Source organism: Pongo abelii, chromosome 11 (genome assembly GCF_028885655.2).
Source record: "Pongo abelii isolate AG06213 chromosome 11, NHGRI_mPonAbe1-v2.0_pri, whole genome shotgun sequence".
Lineage (NCBI taxonomy): Eukaryota > Metazoa > Chordata > Mammalia > Primates > Hominidae > Pongo > Pongo abelii.
In genome coordinates this window covers 77,420,995-77,443,310 of record NC_071996.2, presented here as the reverse complement: position 1 = coordinate 77,443,310, position 22,316 = coordinate 77,420,995, and the positions used below count along the sequence as shown (strand labels likewise).

The window sequence follows — 22,316 nt, the reverse complement described above, 5'->3', positions numbered from 1 at the left end:
TTTCCAGGCCTCATTCAGATGAACCTACAGAATTGATATCTGTGTCAAGATGGGCAGGATCACTGGGTGCAATGGCTCACGCCTATAATCCCAGCACTTTGGGAGGCTGAGGCCAGTGAATCACTTGAGCCCAGGAGTTCCAGACCAGCCTGGGCAACATGGAGAAACTCCATCTCTAGAAAAAAAATACAAGAATTATATGGGTGTAGTGGCATGTGCCTCTAGTCCCTGCTACTCAGGAAGCTGAGGTGGGAGGATCAATGGAGCCCAGGAGGTTGAGGCTGCAGTGAGCTGTGGTCACACCACTGCACTCCAGTCTGGGCAACAGAGTGAGACCTTGTCTCAAAAAATAGGATGGGCAGGATCAGGTCCCACAACAGGTCAAAGATTCCCAGTCAAAATAACAAGCTAGATACTGTTAATGTTTCTATCAAGAATGACCTTATAAGATATGTGCCCAACCAGTTTAGGCTCCCACCCAGTTAAACTATTTCTTCTGTTTTATAGAGCCAGAATATAAGAGGTGCTATATGCTTAACACCTTATGTTTATATACTACTCTCATAAGGTAGCAGAAAGAGCTGTCAGGCTTTGAAGACAAAAGATGGGGATTCTGAGCTCAGACCTCCACATCCTGACGGTGTGACCTTGAGCAACTCACTCTGTGAGCCCCAGTTTCCTCATCTATAAAGTGACCATTATGCAGCATACTTCCCAGGATGGCTGTGGGTACAATAGATAAGACAGCCTTGGGAAACATCAAGCAGTGTTCCTGGATCCTTAACAATACTGAGTATCTCCTTTTCTTGCTGCTTTCCGCTTCTCTCCTAACCTGCTTCCTCAGCTGGCATACATGTCATTATATGCCTTTTAAAAATTAGGATTAGATCCAGAGTATGGGTAATTGGGTAGAGACAAAACACAATGGGAAGGGCAGTGTTTCCAGGCATGCTTATGTGGTATAGACCTAAAGCAGATTACAGACTCCTTGAGGGCAGGGACCTGTGTCTTATACTTACACTATATACCTACAGCTAATATTGGGCTCAGCACCCCTTAATCCTATCATTTATTGGTTACTCCCTGCAGATAATCTTTTTTGTATGTCATTTCTTTAAACTTCCCAGTAACCTGTGAGACAGGTATTATTATTCATATTATGTAGATGAGGTAACCAAGAAACAAAGCAGAACTCCCAAGGTCAGTATTCAAACTTCAGTTTCTCTGATTTTAAATCATATTTTCTTCATTATACCACACTGCCCCCCAATAAAAATAGCTGCCTTCATTTGGTTTTATTTTTTAACCAAATATATATTGAACCTTTTTTTGTGTAAGCTGCTATGCTAGATTCAAGGTGTGTAGAAATATACATAAAGCCTAATTCTATTTAAACAGCTACACAGATAACTGATATGAGGTAGCATGTGGTAGTCCCATAACTAATGAACCAGTGAAAGACTGTGAGGTTCACAAGTGGATGAGATCACTTCTAATTGTTGCAGATTATGAAAGCCATCATGTAGGAGGGGGTGTTTGAATTGAGCCTTGAAGTCTGCATTTCCTACTACATGCTAGACTTGAGATCATAAGATCTTGGTTACTACATTTTTCTTACCATCCATTGATAATTACTGCTAGTCTGTCTTACCATCTATTGCTACTCCTCAAAATTGAAAGAAGGTAGCTAGAGAAACCACCTTGAATAGAATCAAAGAGAAGACTCCATGGTTTCCTCTCATTTTCTCATCTGGGCGGATATAGTCTAGTGTTTATGAGCCCAACCCCACCACCTACTAGCTGTGCAACTTTGGGAAGTAAACTGTAGGCCTCAGCTCTCTCAACTATAAAATTAAGATAATTTATGCCTCATAGGGTTTATCTGTGGATTCAGTGGGATTCTATATATAAAGTGCTTAGTTGGGTGTCTGGAATATATGTACTCAATAACTAATAAGTGATAACCATAATTAATAGATTCTATATCTGAGTAGATGGATATCTACTAGCTAATGTAAGCATGAGTGATACACATTTGTCTAGAATGTCAGACTATTGATTATATTGGTTCTGAATTTTAGAGTTAGCAATTTTTGTTAAAGTTCTTCACCAAAATTAATGCAGAAGTGCAGTTACTGCCATGTTGAAGGCATAATAGTGACCAAACCCTTAGCCATTTGAGGGTAGCCAATGCTGTTTTCATCCTAAGCTGTTGTTTTCTATCTCCTTACTGCCCTAGGTAGCTGCTCAGATTGCAGTTAGTCCAGAATTTCTTGACTAAATAGAACATTACTCAGGAAATACAGTACAATCTGCAGAGTCTACAGTAGACCTTACCTCTGAATGACAAAATGTTTACTTTTACTTAGCTATAAATTTTCTGGGTAACTATCATGAATATTTTTATGCTTGAATTTTAGTAACTATAGCTGTAGAACCAAGAATGATCTATAAAATAGGATGTTGATCAAAAATACTCAAGATGCTACTTTGGTTACATGTGTGTTTTCTTTAACTTAGTAACTTGATATCAAATAATGTTGAAGGAAAAATTTTATTGTTCAACTTGCATTTGGAGCTGTTTTTTCTGGTTCTTACTGAGAATTGGTTAAACTTCACTTTAGGGTGTACATGTCTAAAGAGTCGGTTGGCCTTTATATTTTTAGTCATCATGTGACAAAATAGGTCCAATCTGAAAAGCAATTTAGGCTAGGCAAGGAGACTTTTTCCATTGCATTTCTTCTTGCAATGGGAGCATTTTATGTCTCATATTAATTATCTAAGTATATAAACTCGTGAAATTGAAACTCCTATGTAAATAAATTTTGCCTTTTATTTAGACATAATTTTAGAAGAATAAAAGGGACTAAAGACTCAAGTAAACAAAAAGAATTCAGGGATGTTTAGAAAATCAATCATTTGCTATTTTTAATGTCTAGCATAGCTTAAGAACCACTTCATGCCCTAATTAAACTAGAATATGCACTGGGCACATACCCCCTGTAGATTATGAAATCTGAGATTAAAGTATTTACACTACAAATATACTGAATCCATTTAAATACGTAGAATTTTAGATGCTTTAAATACAGTGTAACATTGGCATAATTGGATTAACTTAATTATTATAGCATGAGAAACAGATGATAGGAGGTACTTAGGGAACCAAAATGGGAAATGTAAGCATCCTGTAGCACCTTAGTGAAAAAATGTAGATATTGCTCCTAAATCAAGTTGTGCTAAGTCTCTCACCTAGCCCACCCCATTTCTACACCAGCAAACAAAAAATATCTGAGTCCTTTAAGTAGTTACACTATAATTGAGATCTGTGCAAATAAGGAATTATTCCCAACTAACTTCCACTGTGACCTGGCCTCAAGCTCTCTGAATAAAAAAAATGTTGAGACTAGAGAATTAAAATAATGGTTTCTTCTATGTAAGTGTAGCCCACAACAAAACTACTCATAATACAGAGACAAAACTGACCACTCCAAGCTGTTAGCAATGTGATATGCATGCTCCTTTTTCTGCATGAAAATAGTATGATACCTAAACTTCTTTTATTTTTCATCAAAATACTCACCAGTTTTTCCTTGTCTTTAATAAAATTGGGTTTTGGTTAACTAACCTCAGTCCATAATGAGCAAAGGATACAGATTAGCCTTTCATAATTTACCTGGCAATGGTGCTGCATTATTTTTAAAACCTAGTGCTGTGTGTATGTTAATTTTTCTCTGCTTTTAATAGGTTAAAAAAATTCCATTTTGCAATAATGCATGACTCATTCATTTCTCATTACCTTCCCACTGATATTTTTTTTTTTTTTTTTTTTTTTTTTTTTTTTTTTTTTTTTTTGCCTTGAGCCAGCAAGAAACTTAATGAGAGGAGGGAGAAACAGAGAGACAGTGAGTTTAGGAATACAGTACTTAAATACTGTTGCTTGATTTTCATTGGTTATCTCCTTTCTTACGGTGGCCAGTCTAATGCAGCCTTCCTTGTGAAATCCCTCCCTTCCCCCCACCTTCCCTGCTAGGGGCTTCACAGGGTGTCTTTTGCTAGAAACTGATTGCAGGCAGTATGTAGGCATCTTTCATTCAGAATGGACATTAATATCTTGAATAGAGAAGAAAGCTTTTAGAAATGTATCATTTGTCAAAATTGCATGCCTTTTAAAAAACGATAAAGAGAGATGCTGAGTGTTTTGTATGTTAGCATCGACTCTTTTTATTTCTGTTCAGACTCAAGTTTTTAGAAGCTAGAATATAGATCCCTTTAAGAAAAAAAAGGAAGAAAGAAGAATTTGCTGGTTAGTCGACCTCTGTTTAAGAAGTGCTTCATCCTCCTCCTCCACCTCTCCGTGGTGTTTCTCTGCAGCTCTCTGTAGGTTAGGGTTCTGTGCTGCCTGGCAGAATGCTCATGTGTTAGCTGAATAGATATTATCGACAGACATAGACCACTATAGGTTTTCTTTCCCTGTGAATTCCAAAATGCCATCCAAAGAGTCTTGGTCGGGGAGGAAAACTAATAGGGCTGCAGTTCACAAATCAAAACAAGAGGGCCGTCAGCAAGATTTATTGATAGCAGCCTTGGGAATGAAACTGGGTTCTCCAAAGTCGTCTGTGACAATCTGGCAACCTCTGAAACTCTTTGCTTATTCGCAGTTGACATCACTTGTTAGAAGAGCAACTCTGAAAGAAAACGAGCAAATTCCAAAATATGAAAAGATTCACAACTTCAAGGTAAGAACATTTGCTTTCAGTTTTTTAAGAAATGCACATTACTTGAAATATATAATATTAAAGGAATATCTTATGTCTTTTTAAAACTAGGATGACTTGTCTAAAATGTTCTTGCTATTTAAGGAGTGAGATGTTTTCAGCCTGATTTTACTTAAGGAATAGCTGAATAAGGCTAATAGAAATCCAACCCTGTTTTTCTCTAATGCTGTTTTAATATTGTTTTATCAATGTGTACTCACTGGTAAAAGTCTTGACTGATATTTAAAAGGTCTCAGTTAATGATGATTTTGGCATTGTTTTTATTTGTGATACAAATGTGTCTGAATACCTCTGTTGGAGATTTTATGAGAGGATTAGATCTTATCTGTGTTTCTGGTAAAAAGCTTTGGATATAAGAGGCATGTGCTATTGCATCTGGATTGAGCAGATGGTTTGCATTTCTCATAGTTTCTGTCTTTTCTCCCCTGTTAATGAATTGACCATGATGAAAGGAGGATGGCTACCATGGGACTGTTGATGCTGCTGACACTAGCAGCTTCTCTTCACTTTTTGAGTATTTGCTTTCACCGTGTATGTGTATGTGTAGTTTTTAATTATTGTGTTAATGTGGTTTATCAACTGTACTTGAATTTTCTTTCGAGGTGATATGTGTTGATTCAAGCTGTATGTAGATCTTGTCTGTATTTATAGCATGATATAAGGCCTTGAATTTCTGTCCTTTGCAATCTAATTCAAAGATTAAACAACGTAAGGTGGTGCATAAGTAGACCCAGTTACATTTAATAGGTAGATGCACTGGCATTTCTATAGTAACTTCCCAATAGTTAGACAACTTTGTGATGCGGTTCTTGAGACATGAATGTTCTTAGTTTAGACAAAATATCATTAGGTTTTATTTTAGAAAGGGAATAATTTGGTTTCAAAATGTGATAAAGCTGGAAATCATGATCTTTCATTTATTTATTAATTTATTCAACATTTATTCAGCACCTATAATGCACCAGGCTCTGAACTACATAATTTCATTCCACATTTGCAATTTATTCTGATTTTTAACACCAGTATTTATTTTACTCAAACACTAAATACCAACACCACCCCCCACACACTCATATGCTCTGCATTTTCCATAGTGAGGAATAGGTTTTTGTGATCTTCAGATCATTTTGGGATGAAGGAGAAATTACTTAATAAAATTATGTTTCTTAATTATGTGGGCTACGTAAAAATTGCTAATATTTTAAAATAAACTAAATAACATTTTCTTCTTCCTCTTTAAACATATTTAAGGACCTTACCTTTCAACCAATATCTTGATTTAAAATGAAATAGAGGCAACTTAGTAGATTAAATACCGGATAGAAAAGAGGTATCATATGTGTATCTAGCTTTCACTACATCTTTCATTTAGGAACCTAAGCAATACATGCAGGCTTCTAGGCCTCAGTTTCTTCTTGCATGATATGCAACCCGATCTGACAGGATTTTTATCAGGAAAATGACCCCAAATAAATCCTTTTGCCAATATGAAGTTATGTCACAAAAGAAGTCTTTAGGTTACTAATAAAGAGGAAATTGTATGTACACTGTTTAGAAATGGCTGAGATCTTAAATATATCTCCAAAGATGTACTCTGATTTGTTCAGCAAAAACAGCAAAAACCTACTAAGAATGCCATTTGAGTGCTAGGTCAAGTTCATTATACATGCTTTTTATCAATATTGATTAAGAGCAACTAGGAGGTCTATTCAAGAATTTGCATAAACAAACTCTTTGTGGTTGTATCTTCCAGTTGTTTCTCAATTTTAACACATGGCTTTAACGAATAAATTCTACACAGCTGGAAAGTTCTGACTCTGCGATCAACTGTGACTCTTACCTTGGTATCTAAACTGCTTTAAAGATACTTGGGTGTTTTTTTTAAGCCTTAAAAAATGGAAAGCTTCTTCCTTCTCTGGAGCTGAAAAATAATGAAAACCAGCTTGGACTTGTTCTTAAAAAAGAGTATTTATGCTCAAGAAAAAGCTCATTTTAGACAATGAGTTGCATTACATATTATTTAGAGTTGCTAATAAGGTCAGAAATCTCAGAATTGACTCTTTCCATTGAAGTTACTCTGTTATTTAAAAATGTTTCTGTGGGGTGGCACTATAAAAAATAAGAAAGAAAGGAGGAATGTCATACTTGACTTCCAAGAACATCCCAGACTCTGTGGCAGGTGCAGTTCTCTCCCACACAGACGCTCGCTTAGAAGGTCACTGATTGTGATATACACATCTATGTATGTACAGTTCAGAAATTTGTGTGGGGAAAAACTGTAGCATTTCCATGATGGTAATCATTCATGTATCCTTGTCATTAACTATTTTTCTATGGTGGTAAAAGTGTATTCTGTATAACCACGAGCCCACTCACCAAAGCCTCATTTCAAGGTAGTTTTCTTTTTTGCTTCTTGAACTGCCTTGTTATGTAATACTGCTCTGTGGAGTCGAACAGCTGTCAAACCTGATTTCAGGGAGTGAAGCCAAGAATGCCTTCTACCTTTGGTGAAAGCACTCACCAAGGTGAAAGCCAAATAAACCAACTGGACCTAACTTCAGCCTACAAACAGGCATTTGTTTTTTGGGTTTGGGGTTTTTTAGTAGAATAAAACAGGAAGGCTTCCATTTTGCTATGTTATGTAACACACTCTCTCTTTTTTTTTTTTTTTTTTTGTTACTTATAAGGATTTGAGAAAGCATCTCTCACAAGAAGGATAGTTATATCCCTTAAGGAGGTTATTTTACAGATAAATGCACCAAATCCTCTAAAAACTATTACACTATAAGTTATCTACATCAATTAGAAAATAATTGTAATTGTCCCCTGGATCAACATCTTATTTTAAGAACTACCTCATCCTAATACAACATACAACACACACACACACACACACACACACACACAGAGAAAGAGAGAGAGAGAACAAAACAAAACCTCTAACATTAAAAATAAAACTCAGGCACCCCTCCAGCAATGATTGTGCCATGCATTCTGAGGCTTTCTGGGTAAAATGATAAATAAGACCCAGCCTTTGCCCTCAGGAGCTTGCTTATTATATGCACCACCTTGGGTCAATTGCTTAATCTCTCTCTACATCGGAAAAATTGAGTTCCCAGTACATGTAGATACATGGTAGCCACTATTTTTGTTACCATAAATACCCCTAAGTGGGTTTTTTTTTTTTTCTGAATCTGTACTGACATTTATTTATACTTAAGGGTTCATCTGAATCCTCTTCTTCCTGTCCAGTTGCAGAGATTTATGATGTGATTGAAAACCTTAGCATGATTGTGGGGACTGTGCCTAGTTGTCACGCAGAGTTAGATGGTGCATAAGAATAGCTACATTTGGCCAGGCACAGTGGCTCATGCCTGTAATCCCAGCACTTTGGGAGGCCGAGGTGGGCGGATTGAAAGGTCAGGAGATTGAGAACATCTTAGCCAACATGGGGAAACCCCATCTCTACTAAAAATACAAAATTAGCCGGGTGTGGTGGCACGTGACTATAGTCCCAGCTCCTCTGGAGGCTGAGGCAGGAGAATCACTTGAACCCAGGAGGTGGAGGTTGCAGTGAGCCGAGATCGCATCACTGAACTCCAGCCTGGGCAACAAGAGCAAAACTCCGTCTCAAAACTAAATAAATAAATAAATAAATAAATAAATGCAAGCTACATTTTTCATGCACTACAGAATGCAGTGAAATCTTCTATATTTATTTTACTCTTTTCAAATTAAACTGTTAAATGTTTCATTTGGTTTGTTGCTTAATTCAGATAGCTGTATAAAATAAAATCAAGAGCAGATACAATATTATAGTAACGACAGAAGCTAGGCTACTTAGGCAAATTAAGTAATTAAAAGAAAACAACATTAAGAATTATAGTGAGTAGATACTAAAAATATGAGTTTAATTTTTTTAAGGTAGTCTTGAATTAGTTGTTGATTTTCATTTCAGGTACTTGCATTCTGCATATAAATGGAAGATATGAGATATTGTATTAATAGATTTAGTGTTGCCAAGATAACAGGCAAACAGTGAATCCTGAAATGTGAATTGATACTGCAATTAAAATAACACTGTAACATGAACCTTATAATAGTTAATAAAATTACTGATTCAAGACCTACTAGGAAAGGGAGGGATAGCATTAGGAGATATACCTAATGCTAAATGGCGAGTTAATGGGGGCAGCACACCAGCATGGCACATGTATACATATGTAACTAACCTGCACATTGTGCACATGTACCCTAAAACTTAAAGTATAATAATAATAAAAAAAAAACCTGAATCATAATGACTCATAATGGGTAGAGCTGTCAAAACATAATGCAGTCTCTAAACAGAATGTTGGACAGCTGAAATTTAATCATTTTAACCTAGATTTTAAAGTCCTGTAGTAGAAGCCAATGTTGCAGCAAGCCAAGAATGGTCATGGTTGAGTAATAAAAAATTTTGATCTTTAATGTCAGAAAACACTTAAACTGGGGGATAGTCCAGAAAAGTGGTATGTTGTGTGAGGAGATAATTTAAAAGTCTTGATGACAAATAGTTTTTCTTTAAAGAATAAGATAAGGGTAGGAATTGCCCAGGTGCTAGTTCTGTAAAGGCTGGAAAGTTAAAAAATGTTTTCTTGATTCAATTTACCTTCTAGCATTACATCTTCTCTACCACTGCCCCTGAAGAGGAATATACTAAGTGGGGCAATCAGGGTAGTAATTCTTTATATTTTTAAATTTAATTCTTTCCTCCTTCCTTCCCTGTGTGTCTCCACCTCCCTCCCTCTCTGCCCCTCTGCTTCTATCTCTCAATCCTTTCTGTATATGGTTTTTTATTTTTATTTTCAGTCGGAAATTTGTCAACTAAAAGACATGACAATTGAATTATTTTGAAATTTTTGCAATAAAACACCTCTTGGAGATCTAAAAAAAAAAAAAAAAAAAAAGACCTACTAGGAAAAAGAGATCATATTGAACCCAGCAATCCTTGCCAACAGACTGGACGCTGTGCTGTCTGATGAACTGAAGGGCGGCAGTGGCCGACACTCTTGCAGAGGGTAGTCTTTCCTTTCCTCCCGAGGACGTGGGCAAATCCAAGCCCCCTTTGGTCTTTATTTGGTTCACATTTATAATAAAATAAATACAAAGTGAATGAACAAATAAAAATAATTTTAATATAAACTGTGAAGTTTTAAACCATATGGTCTAAGGGTTCTCTTACAGCTCTAAAATTCTCAGACTGAATTATAGTGTATTGTGAACCATTAAATTTATTACAAGTATTCCATTTTTCATTAAAATTTTATTGAAGTTCCTATGGAGAGAAATTTTCAATACGTCGATTTGAAAAGGAACTAAAATTAACTATATATGAAAGAATATTTAAAACTGTTTATATTAACAGCAGTGAAATGTCATATTCAGAAACAGTGTCTATCACCTCTTTCATATTATCCCCACCAACCCTCACAACACCACCTTGCCTCCCTCCATTCTTCCTTGCCCTTTCCCGATGTCTAGTAAAATGCCTGTAACTAGCAGATGCTCAAGAAGCATTTGATAAATGACTAGATGAGTACACAGTGTGACATGGGGGGGGACCTTTGGTTGTTGTTACTTGAAAACATCTTCTCATGACAGCAGGAAATTAACACAAAAATAGATTCTTCTATTGGTCTTAAGATCTGTATTGTTACAATGTTTTCTTTTAATCAGATTTATATGAGTTTTAAAAATGAAATATAACCCAAGATACCATCATGTTATCTGATGTTGACTAGAGAATCTGTGTACATATTCTAAATGCTCAGGAATTTGAATAGTGTTTTGAATTAATGGTGTTATAAATGAAGGTAAATGCAATATTACAAAATGGAAATGACAATCTAGAATGCTTCATTATGCTTCTGCAATAATGTCTCTCATCATTGCCTCTTCTGTGGATATGAACAAGGAGTGTCCAACATAGACATTTTAAAGGAATAATGTGAATTATTCCTTTAAATAATTTTACTTGGAAATTTAAATAATTTTAAATAATTTCTTACTTGGAATTTCTCCAAGAAAGAAATTAAGTGGAATTATATGTATTTCTGTTATACACATGCACACACATACACTCTTTCCCCAGTTCTCAATGTGGGCCACTTGCAAGAGAAGACAAAAATAGCGCAGATCAGTATGTAGCATAGGTTCTGTCTGCCTAAGGCAATCGGACATGTAGAGGACTGATAAAGAGAAACTAGGAAATTGGTCAGAATCATCTTTAAAGTCCCTGTAAACATTGTATTTCTGTTGCTGCCTATTATAGTACATATCTGATGCTGCAGAAGCCAAAAATGACAGCCACTGCTCCGCTTTCCACTTCTGCCAGTGCTGCTGGTGAGGAGGACCACAGAACCTGCGCACTGCCCCTCAGCACTGCGGCCCTCTCAGCCTCACCCTGCCTGGCCTTACGGTTTGTCGTGCTGGCTGGGGAACTGGTATGACACCCTGTGTGCAAGTCATTCAGATCATTAAGGTTATCAGAAAGGTTACTACCTGCCACTAATAATCCAAAAAGAAACATTTCACAAAGTTCTTGTTGGTTTGCACATAGTTGCATATACTTCTTTGTAGCTATCTTATGGGACTAGAGAATTTAAATTGCTATACTTAAGAGAAACCCATATTATTCTCACAGACCATGGCCCTTTATTCTGGAGATGTTTTATAATCTGTCTTTATTCCCCAAGTTCCAAATTTGGCATCTCTGTATTATACTGCCTCGCTGATACAAATTACTTATCAGTATGTTTTTCATCTCTTCCATTCAAGCTTTCTACTATATCTTTTTTTAATGTTTTAAATGAGGAAGACATGTTTTGGAAACACCTTCCTTTCTAGCCTCTTGTTCCATGTCCATGTGGGCCCTGAGAAGATTGGCTCTTTCAATATATGTATGAAAAGTTGCTGTTGAACATACTAACTCAATCTTTTCAAAGAAAAATCCCTTAACAGTGTTGAAACATCTTGCCCACAGTATTCTCTAACCTAAAATAAGACTCTCCAGGCTTTCCTAGCATGCAAGTGCTCCGTTTCCCCCTTGCTCATCCCTCAAGTATTTATCAAGCAGCTGTTGTGTGCAGACCACTCTGTTAGACATGGGAGGAGACACAGTAATATGTAATATACGGTCCTTGACTGTTGGATATATGCAAACTGACTGAAAAGAAAGCAAATGTCAATATAATGAGAATGATGAAAAGGTCATAGGAAGGGTTTGGGGCCAGGCACAGTGGCTCATGCCTGTAATCCCCACGCTTTGGGAGGCCAAGTCAGGAGGATCGCTTTAGCCCAGGAGTTTAAGACTGGACTGGGCAACATAGAGAGACCTTGTCTTTACAAAAAATTTAAAACATTAGCTGGGTATGATATTGTGCACCTTTGGTTCCAGCTACTTAGGAGGCTGAGGTGAGAAGATCACTTGAGCCAGGAGATAGAGGTTGCAGTGAGCTGTGAACACAGCACTGCACTCCAGCCTGGGAGACAGAGCAGGACCCCATCTCAAAAAAAAAAAAAAAAAAAGAATGGTTTTATGCTTAAACACTGGCAAAATACCTTTAATTTTATGTGCCACATATGTATAATAATGCCATATTCCTCATGGTTCAATATTTCATATACAAATATAAATGACATCTCTGCCTGAAACAGAATGACAGTCAGAAGTGAGTATGCAGAGTATAATTTGACAGAGGGTAGTTTAAACTTTGGGAAGAGATTTTTTTTGTGATAAGAACATGTCACATGAGATCTACCCTCTTAAATATTTAAGTAAGGCCAGGTGTAGTGGTTTATGCCTATAATCCCAGCACTTTGAGAGGCTGAGATAGGCAGATCACTTGAGCCTAGGAGTTTGAGACCAGCCTAGGCAACACGCAAAACTCTGTTTCTATCAAAAATACAAAACTTAGCTGGGCGTGGTGGCACATGCCTGTGGTCCTAGCTACTCAAAAGGCTGAGATGAGAGGATCACTGGGGCCCAGGAAATCGAGGCTGCTGTGAGCTGTGATTGTGCCACTGCAATACAGCCTGGACGATAGAGCAAGACCCTATGTCAAAAAAAAAAAATCTTTAAGTGCACAACACAGCATTGTTAAGTAAAGGCATAGTGTTGCTCACAAGTTTCTAGAAGGTACTCATCTATTATAACTGAAATTTTATATGCATTGAACAGCAGCTCCCCATTTCTCCCTCTGCCATCCCAGCAACCACTCTCTATTCTATGAGTTTGATTATTGTAGATACCTCATATAGGTGGAATCATGCAATATTTGTCCTTCTGTGACTGACTTATTTCACTTAACATCATGTCCTCCAGGTTCATCTCATGGTGTCATATATGGCAGGATTTCGTTTATTAAGGCTGAATAAATATTCTATTGTAGATATATACCATACTTTAAGGATATAAATGCATAGGAAAAACACGCAATTTTTAAAAGTCACCTCTTATGGTTAATAACAATGTATTCTTGAAAATCTCTCAGAGTAGATTTTAAGTGTTCACACTACAAAAAATATATGAGGTAATGCTTACATTAATTAGCTCAATTTAGCCATTTCACAATGTATTTGCATTTCAAAACATGTTGTACAGAGTAAATATAATTTTTGTCAATTAAAAATGAATAATTTTTTTAAGTCACTTCTTCTAAAAAAATTTTTTTTTTTTTTTTTTTTTTTTTTTTTGAGACAGAGTCTCACTGTGTCGCCGAGGCTGGAGTGCAGTGGCATGATCTCAGCTCACTGCAACCTCCGCCTCCTGGGTTCAAGCAATTCTCCTGTCTCGGCCTCCCTAGTAGCTGGGATTACAGGTGCCCGCCACCACGCACACACCACGTTTTTGTGTTTTTAGTAGAGATGGGGTTTCGCCATGTTGGTCAGGCTGGTCTTGAACTCCTAACCTCAGGTGATCTGCCCACCTCGGCCTCCCAAAGTGCTGGGATTTCAGCCGTGAACCACTGCACCCAGCCTGTAAAATTCTTAATACTTCAGTTTACATGTTCATACAACAGTCCAACCTTCAGGAGTTGGTTTTTCCCCCATTTGAGACATGATGGTACTCTAAAGCCCCTTCTTGTAATCTCTTCTATCTTATATTCACTCACCCCTTCCAGATTTAACTGAGGATTGGGTCTTAATTCTCTTTTGCTTATTTTGTAAGTTAATAGGAGAAATACCATATGTAATATTTCATGTCTCTGTGTTTCAAGCCTTGTTTAACTGACAAATTGTGCTATCACACTTCATCTTTTTTGTGACCCACTGTGTCAACATTCCCTAGAGGACGAAGTCTTAAGAGTGAGGTTTGGCTGGGCGCAGTGGCTCATTCCTGTAATCCCAGCACTTTGGGAGGCCGAGGCGGATGAATCACCTGAGGTCGGGAGTTCAAGACCAGCCTGACCAACATGGAGAAACCTTGTCTCTACTAAAAATACAAAATTAGCCGGGCGTGATGGTGCATGCCTGTAATCCCAGCTACTTAGGAGGCTGAGGCAGAAGAATTGCTTAAACCTGGGAGGCAGAGGTTGCAATGAGCCAAGATCGTGCCATTGCACTCCAGCCTGGGCAACAAGAGCTAACTCCATCTCAAAAAAGGAAAAAAAAAAAAAAAGGAGTGAGGTTTACCAGGACTATTAGTAGGATGGTTAAAGCATGTGCCTAAAGAATACGTACATGTCTTATCATCTTGCCTCAATTATTGTCTATGTTGTCAAGTACTCGACATCTCAGTAAACTTAGTATCGTTAGTCAGTGTTCATCATTTCTTATGTAATAGTAATGACACAAAAATATTGTTGCCTTCTTCAAATAGGCCAAAGGATAGAGAGTATATACACCAAAGGAAGTGGAATATAGGTTAAAAAATAAATGAAGAGAAAACATGACAAGCAATGGTTTTTCTTTTTAAATATTTTTACTACACAAAAACTTCTGGTAGCTGAAAACCACTGTAAATTATTTTTTTGACAAGCAACATACCAATAGATTTTTTTTTCGGTTTTCTAATCCCTCTTCTTAAATTATCTTGAGGTTCTTCTGGTTACAAAATAGGAAAACTATAAAGGAAAAGGCCAGTAGCCCAACAGTTGCAGAACCACTATATCATCAGCTGCTTATTTTCTATATTTTTATGTTCTTTGGGGAGTAAAAATAGAACTGGCGTGTTTTGTAAGGTATTATCCGGACTTAAAAATTAAAAGAACATATCTATTTTTAGGTCATAGTAGTCAGAGGCTTGTTGTCACATTAGGTGATATCCTCCAGTCTTTTGTATTAGAGGTGATGTTTTGGCTATCCATGTGAATGGATTTGCCCAAATCAGGCCTAAAATATCATATTCCCTGTTTCTCTTTTTAGAACTACCTTTGTTTGGAGCTTCACCTCTTGCATGTGACACAACCCTGATCTCTGCTTGTGCTCTGCCTGGTACACATGCCCTTGTTCTTAAAGAGAAGTCCATCTCTAGGGGGTAATGCTAATTTGCTTTGATGGTTGCTGTTATAGCTCATTACTCCACAATTGTATTACTTCAGTGTATTTTTCTTAATCTGTTACCATGAATATATTTACTATTTGATGGAACAGTTGAGAGACTTTTATTGCAAGTGTCAGAAAACCCAGCCCACACTGGACTAAGAAAAAAGGGAATTTGTTGTGTCACATAGTAGAAAAAGCCCAGCATTAATTGAAGGTATCCTTTGACTTAGGGGCTTAAAATGCCACCAGAACCCTGTCTCCCAACTCTTTCTTCATTTTTGGGCTCCCTCTGGTGACAAGATGACTGTCAAAGTCTTCAGCTCTGTATCCTCCCAGATTCTAGTCAGCCTCAAAGACAGACTGTCTGAACAAAGGTTCTGGGCATGGCAGTCATTGACCAATTATATCATATGCTCATCTCTGCACCAGTAGCTCCAGTCAGGAGAAGGGAATGTACTGGCTTAGATCCAGGTCTTCCCCTGGAGCTGGGGAAGAGGTCAGCTCTATACGATTCACATGGATTGGGAGCTTTTATGCAAAAATAAGAAACTTGTTCTGTGTACTGAAAAATAAGCAGTGCCCTCTACAAGATTAAATGTCAAATGAAATCACTCATTGCAAGATCTTAGTGAACAGCCTACTGAATATGACAGTGTTAATGTAACACTTTGCTGGATGAGATGTGCTCATGAAACATGGATGACAAAAGAATCCTGAAGCAGTTCAGTCTGTATAAAGGGGGTTGAAAATTACTGATTAAGTTAATCTTATTTTACATGTGTAGAAACTGAAGCCTATTAAAGTCACTGGTTGGCGTTCACATGAACGAATCGGTAGAACCAAGAATATAAACTAAATTTCTACTTTTGGTCGTGATGGAAGAACTACATTTACCTTCCCATCTTAAACAACTAGCAAACCAGAAAAAGTGTATAAAAACCACAGCCAGACATTGATCAATAGGTAGTATAGAACTGTGACAACTGAAAGAAGGAACACAAACAAAATGATTCTTAAGATCACTCTTACTGCTTGGAGGCAGTTTCCAGGCCACAGCACATGCAGGGGGAGTCCAAGCAGAGTCTTGTGGTCTATCCCAGTGAAGGACAAAGAGATTAGGGTGGGGTTGTGGGGGAGGTGCAAAGCAGCTCAAATGTATGGGGCAGAGACTGCCTGAGGAGACAGAGCTGCACACAAAAGGCATTCTGGAGATCTGCCAAGGAGCCTTCTTGAGTCTTTTGCTGATGACTTATCTGCATATATGTGGGAAGAAACTATTGGGAAACCACCAGAAAGCAATAGGCTAAATAATGGCTGAAACTCACTGAAGACTCGTTCTGCCCACTAGTAGAAACAGAAAGAAGTCAAAACACATGGAGCATTGGTTAAGACTTTTCAAGAGGGTATCATCTTAGTAGTGTGACCAAAATTAATAGTAGACTAAAGGTTGTAGTGAGGAAAGAAATGGAAGCTGTCTTTAAAAATCCAAATTGAATCTCTAGAGGTGAAAAGTATATCTGAAATGAAAAATACACTGGATTATATTAACAGCATATTAGATACCACAGAAGAAAAGATTGGTAAGCCAGAAAATACAATAATACAAAATATCCAAGATGAAGAACAGAGAATTAAAAAAAAAAAAAAAAAAATGAACACAACATCAGTGACCAGTGGGACAATAGCAAGCAGTCTTAACATAAGTGTAGTTTGGGTCACAAAAGGAACAGTGATGGGAAACCAGAAGACAGAGCAATTATTTAAAGCTATAGTGACCAAAAATTGTATAAATTTGATGAAAAGTCACAGATCCAAAAATGCAGTGAACACTAAACAGAAAAAAATATGGTGAAAGCAACATCAAGGCATATCATAAATTGCTGAAAACCAGTGTTAAGGAGAAAATTGTAAAAGCAGCCAGAGAGAGTGAGAAAATTTGGGGAAAGAACAGTTTTCACTGTAAAGTGATACCAAAGGCCCCTGGCTTACAATGGCTCAGCTTATGATTTTTGACCTTATGATGGTCTGAAAGTAATATTCATTCAGTACAGTCCTGGATTTAGGATTGGATTACATCTGGATAAATTCATCATAAATTGAAAATATCAAAAGTAGAAACCCCAACTCTCAACTTATGATATTTTCAACTTATGGTGGGTTTATTGACATGTAACCCCATCATAAGTCAAGGAGAATCCATACTTTGCCTCAGCCTAAGAATTGAGGTTGTTCATCCCACATGTAATGTATAGAGGATGTCTCTCAGATCTAGAAATTATACATACGTTTGGTTTCTCTTAAGTTTTATTTTCACATTTCAGCTTCATAATGTGTTTATAGTTTTATGGTTTTATAGAATCTTAAATGTGCATACTCATACTCAAGAATACAATGCACATTTATTTAAAAGAATATAAATTATTTTTATATTACTATCTTCTCTGTTAATATCTTCAAGGATTATTTTAGTGTAGGACAAATATGTCAACTTTGAGGAAACAAATTATTTTCCTTTTTCACTGGTACTCACACATCTTACAAAGTTTTTTTTAAAAGCAGTTGGGGGGATGCACATTACATAAAAATGAATAAAGAATGGCAGCAAAATTCTCATCAAAAACTATTCAAGACAATGGAGTGACGTCTTCAAAGAACTGAAGGAAAAGAAATCTATTAACCTTGAATTCTATATTTAGCAAATATATCTTTCAGAGATGAAGAGAAAATAAATATTTATTTTTTAAACAAACAAAAGCTGAATGAATTCATCACAAGGAGACTGGTACTACAAGAATATTACAGTAACTTTTTAAGAAAGAAGGAAAATGATACCAGGTGGAAATTTAGAACTACACAAAGGAATAAAGAACACTAGAAATAATAGTAAGCATGGGTAACTTTAAAAGACATTTTTCCTGACTTAGTATCTTTAAAAGATAGTTGACTCTTTAAGGCAAAAATGGTAATGTATTATTTAGTTTATACAAGCAAAATGTATGACAACAATAATGTAGAGTAGAGGATGGGGGAAGTGGAAGTATACTTCATGTACAGGATTCTTGTGCATTACATGAAGTGGTGTAATATTATTTGGAAGTAGACTGTAAGTTAAAGATGTATATTGTAGACTGGGCATGGTGGCTCACGCCTGTAATTCCAGCACTCTGGAAGGCTGAGGCAGGAGGACCGTTTGAGCCCTGGAGTTCGAGACTAGCCTGAGCCACGTGGCAAGACTCCATCTCTATTTAGAAAAGAAAAGAGAAAGAGACAAAATTAGCCTGTGGTTCCCACTGCATTAAGAGGCTGAGGTGAGAGGATCACTTGAGCCCAGGAGTGTGAGGCTGCAGTGAGCTATGATTGTGCCACTGCACTCCAACCTGGGTGACAGAGTGAGACCCTGTCAAAAAAAAAAAAAAAAATGTATATGTTCTAGACCTTAGAACAAAACTAAAATTGATATAGTTAGACTAACAGTGGAGACAAATGGAGTCATAAGAAATATGCAGTTAATTCAGAGTATAAAAACATAAAGGAATAAAGGACAAATGGAATGCATAGAAAACATGTTGATAGTTACATTAAATGAAAATGACTCAAACACACCATTAAAAGGCAGAGATTGTCAGGTTGGATAAAAAAGCAAGATCCAGTGATATGCTGTGTACAGGAAACCCACATTAAATATAAAGGGCACAGAGAGAAGTGAAAGAAAAAGCAAAATTCTCATCAAAAATTATGCAAGACAGTGGGGCGACATCTTCAAAGAACTGAAGGAAAAGAAACTTATTAACCTAGAATTCTATATCTAGCAAATAATATGTATATGTAGACAATAATTCAAAGAAAATTGGAGTGACTGTACTTTTTTAAACACAATTTTTAGAACAAGGAATATTATTGGGAATGAAGAATGTAAAATTAATCGAGAAGATATAACAGTTTAAAATTTATATGTACCTAATAACAGGTGCAAAATACATAAAGCAGCAACTGAGCTGAGGGTGAAATAGACAAATTCACGGTTATAGTTAGAAGTTTCAACCCTTCTCTCTCAGTGATAGAATATACAGAAAATTAGTAAGAGTATAGAAGACTTGAACAACAGTATCAACCAATTTGACCTAATTGATATTTATAGAGTACTCCACTCAACAACAGCAGGATACACATACTTTTCAAGTGAACTGGAAGATTCACCAAGATACACAATATTCTGGACCATAAGACAAATATAGCCATGTGTCATATAACTGTTTCAGTCAACAACTGACCACAGTTATGACAGTGGTCCCATAAGAGTATAATACCATATTTTTACCCTGTCTTTTCTATGTTTAGATACATTTAGATACACAAATACCATGGTGTTACTGTTACATATTCAGTACAGTAACATGCTGTACAGGTTTGTAGCCTAGGAGCTATAGGCTAGACAGTTAGGCCTAGTACATAGTAGGTTTTACCATGTAGATTTTGTGTAAGTACACTCTATAATGTTCACCTAACAAAGCATTTCTCAGAGAGTGTCCCTATCATTAAGTGACACATGACTGTATCAATAAATGTAGAAGGGTTAAAATCATACAAAGCATATCCTCCAACCACAACAGAGTTAAATTTGAAATCACTAACAGATACCTGAAAAATTGCCCACATACTTATAAATTAAATAACATACTGCTAAATAACTCATGGGTTGAAGAAGAAATCACAAGATACATTAGAAAATATTTTGAACTGGTTGAAAAGAAAAATAAAACATATTAAAATTCATAGAATGTGGCTAAAGTAGTACTTATCAGGAAATTTATATCATTAAATGCTTATATTTAGAAAGGGAGAAAAAAGGTGTTAAGTCAAAGAGCTAAACTTCCATCTTAAGAAACTAGAAAAAAAAGAATCAATTAGACCAAGTACTTAAGGAAAGGCAGTATTAAAGGTAAGAGCAGCAATCAGTGAAAAAGAAAAACAGAATTTTTTAAATCCCAGAATTTACTGGGATTTTAAAAAGGGTTTTAACTACATACTTTAATAACTTCCTGTGCATTTTAGTCAGATCTTTTTCTTAGTATAGGAATACTTGCATTCATATTGTAATATATGTTAACAGTACTTCTTTAGATGACACTTTTATAACCAAGTCAAAAAGAAATTGAAACCTGGTTGTGTGGAAATAATCTATTAATGCAGACTTAGCTTCAAAGAATTGTGGATCACAAGACATTGTAGACTGGTCTGAGGGTTTTCTGTATGTCAGTGTTCAGTTACCTATCTATGATTTGGGTATAGAGATTTTCTGTCAGCTATGGAATGTAAGTGGTTTTTATTGCACAACCATTTACTTATTTTCCTATTGTACCTACATAACATAACCTTAGGGGACTGGTATTTCAAAGTGTTGATTTTTACTACTGATATTTGAATATGAACTCATTCATCTCAGTAATGAAGCTTACTTTCTAAGTAGAAGTGTTTTTGGTTATGGCATTTAACATTTTTGAACATGGAGCATGATTCAGTTTGGAGGCAAAGCTATCAGGGGAAAAGAAATTAAAAAGAAATTGTCTTCTGAAACTTAAAAGAAGCCTAAACATTAAAATTATATATTTTATAATACTCCAAATACTCATATTTTGAAATGGAAAGTGTCTTTGTATTAATGGTTATATTTATTGTTTCATCATTATTATACAATCTGCACCTTGTAGCATATAATAATCAAAGGATTGCTTTGAGAACTTTGATTATTTCCACATCCAGATTCCTGGGTTTCAGATCGATAGTTCTGTGTAAGGGGCCACTATTTCAGCTCAGCACAGAACATCAACGCCAGAAATTGTGTTTGTGTTCTAGCATTAATATGGTTGTTTATGATTCTAAGCAAGTTCTGTGCAAGCTTTGCATTCATTCTGTAATTTTAGATATATTTCTTCCTCAAAAACATAGTGGTGATTGGGAATGTATAGATCATAAAGGAAACCATAAAAGAATTGAAGCTCTGTTAATAAGGCCTATATTGAATTGTGGTAAATGTATTTTTATGAGAATAATTTATTTTTTCTGCACATATTTAAAATATTGTTTTGTATACAATTAACATAAACCATTTTTATAATATTCATATGGGAGAACTAAATTACTGTATTGCCCTGGTGACTGTGCTAATAGTCATATTGTTATAGTGTGATCATATTTTACCAACTTTTCCCTGTAGTTATTGCTCACAGTTAAAGTTACATCATTTATTTGTGGTATGGTCAATGTATGTCTAGTAGGCTGTTATGGTATTTCTCTCAATTTTGAACAGTTTTCTTACTCTTAAAATTAGGTCACCAATTTTCTGTCATTTGTCATTCTCTTTGAAGCAGTGCTTCTGTGTTAACTACGTGTGTGGTTAAGTATGTGGCACAGAAAGACCCTGCAAATTCTCTCGTTTGGCCACCTCTGTAGCAGCTGGTTATACAGGCCATTAGCACCTGCGCCCCTTCCCCAGCTGCCTAGTGCCTCCCTCACTCCTGTCTGCTGCTGGCCAGTGGGCATGCCCTTCTATTCCAGGTACTCAGCCTTGGCCAGTGCTTAAAGCTATGTTTCAGCAAGTGCCTGGTGCATTTCTTCTGCCTTTCCCGCTGTGGTCATCAATTACACATCCATTTGATCAGGACAAGAAGACTAGGAATGGCCAGCATAGTGTTGGTGCTTAACTGACATTATCGTGGTGCTTAACTGAACCAAAACCTTGCTCTTTGTTAATAGATTATTACTCCAGAGTTATAGGGTGGTTAGTAGTTTTGACTAGATGTAACTTAACAATAATTTGGCAAGAAGGTATTGCCTTGATACTAAAGATACTCCTATAGTAAGTACTCCTCCTAATTTAAGTACTCTTGTATGTATTTCTTGCTAATGATCATAGCCAGTATTATGTATTCTCTTTTCATGGCAAAATAATATAAATCAAAGTACTTTAAACTGAAGTGGTAAAATTAGGGTTTGATTTTTTTTTTTTTTTTT

The 22,316-nt window shown here is 36.3% G+C and overlaps 1 protein-coding gene across 11 annotated transcripts in view; it reads left to right on the top strand.

Moving 5' to 3' along the window:
* The window catches only part of CHN1 (chimerin 1), a 207,957-nt gene that overhangs the window by 155,591 nt on the left and 30,050 nt on the right, over positions 1 to 22,316 (top strand). For 5 of the 11 annotated variants that reach the window (XM_024243907.3, XM_054549518.2, XM_054549516.2 and 2 more), the window contains one exon: positions 4,662 to 4,739. The exons of 1 other annotated variant lie outside the window; for it this stretch is intronic. In XM_024243907.3, coding sequence (XP_024099675.2) covers positions 4,662 to 4,739 — 78 coding nt within the window. Of the gene's footprint in view, positions 1 to 1,829; positions 4,740 to 11,091; positions 11,264 to 22,316 lie in introns of those variants that run through there. 5 more of the 11 variants (XM_054549520.2, XM_054549519.2, XM_054549521.2 and 2 more) reach the window with 3 other exon arrangements.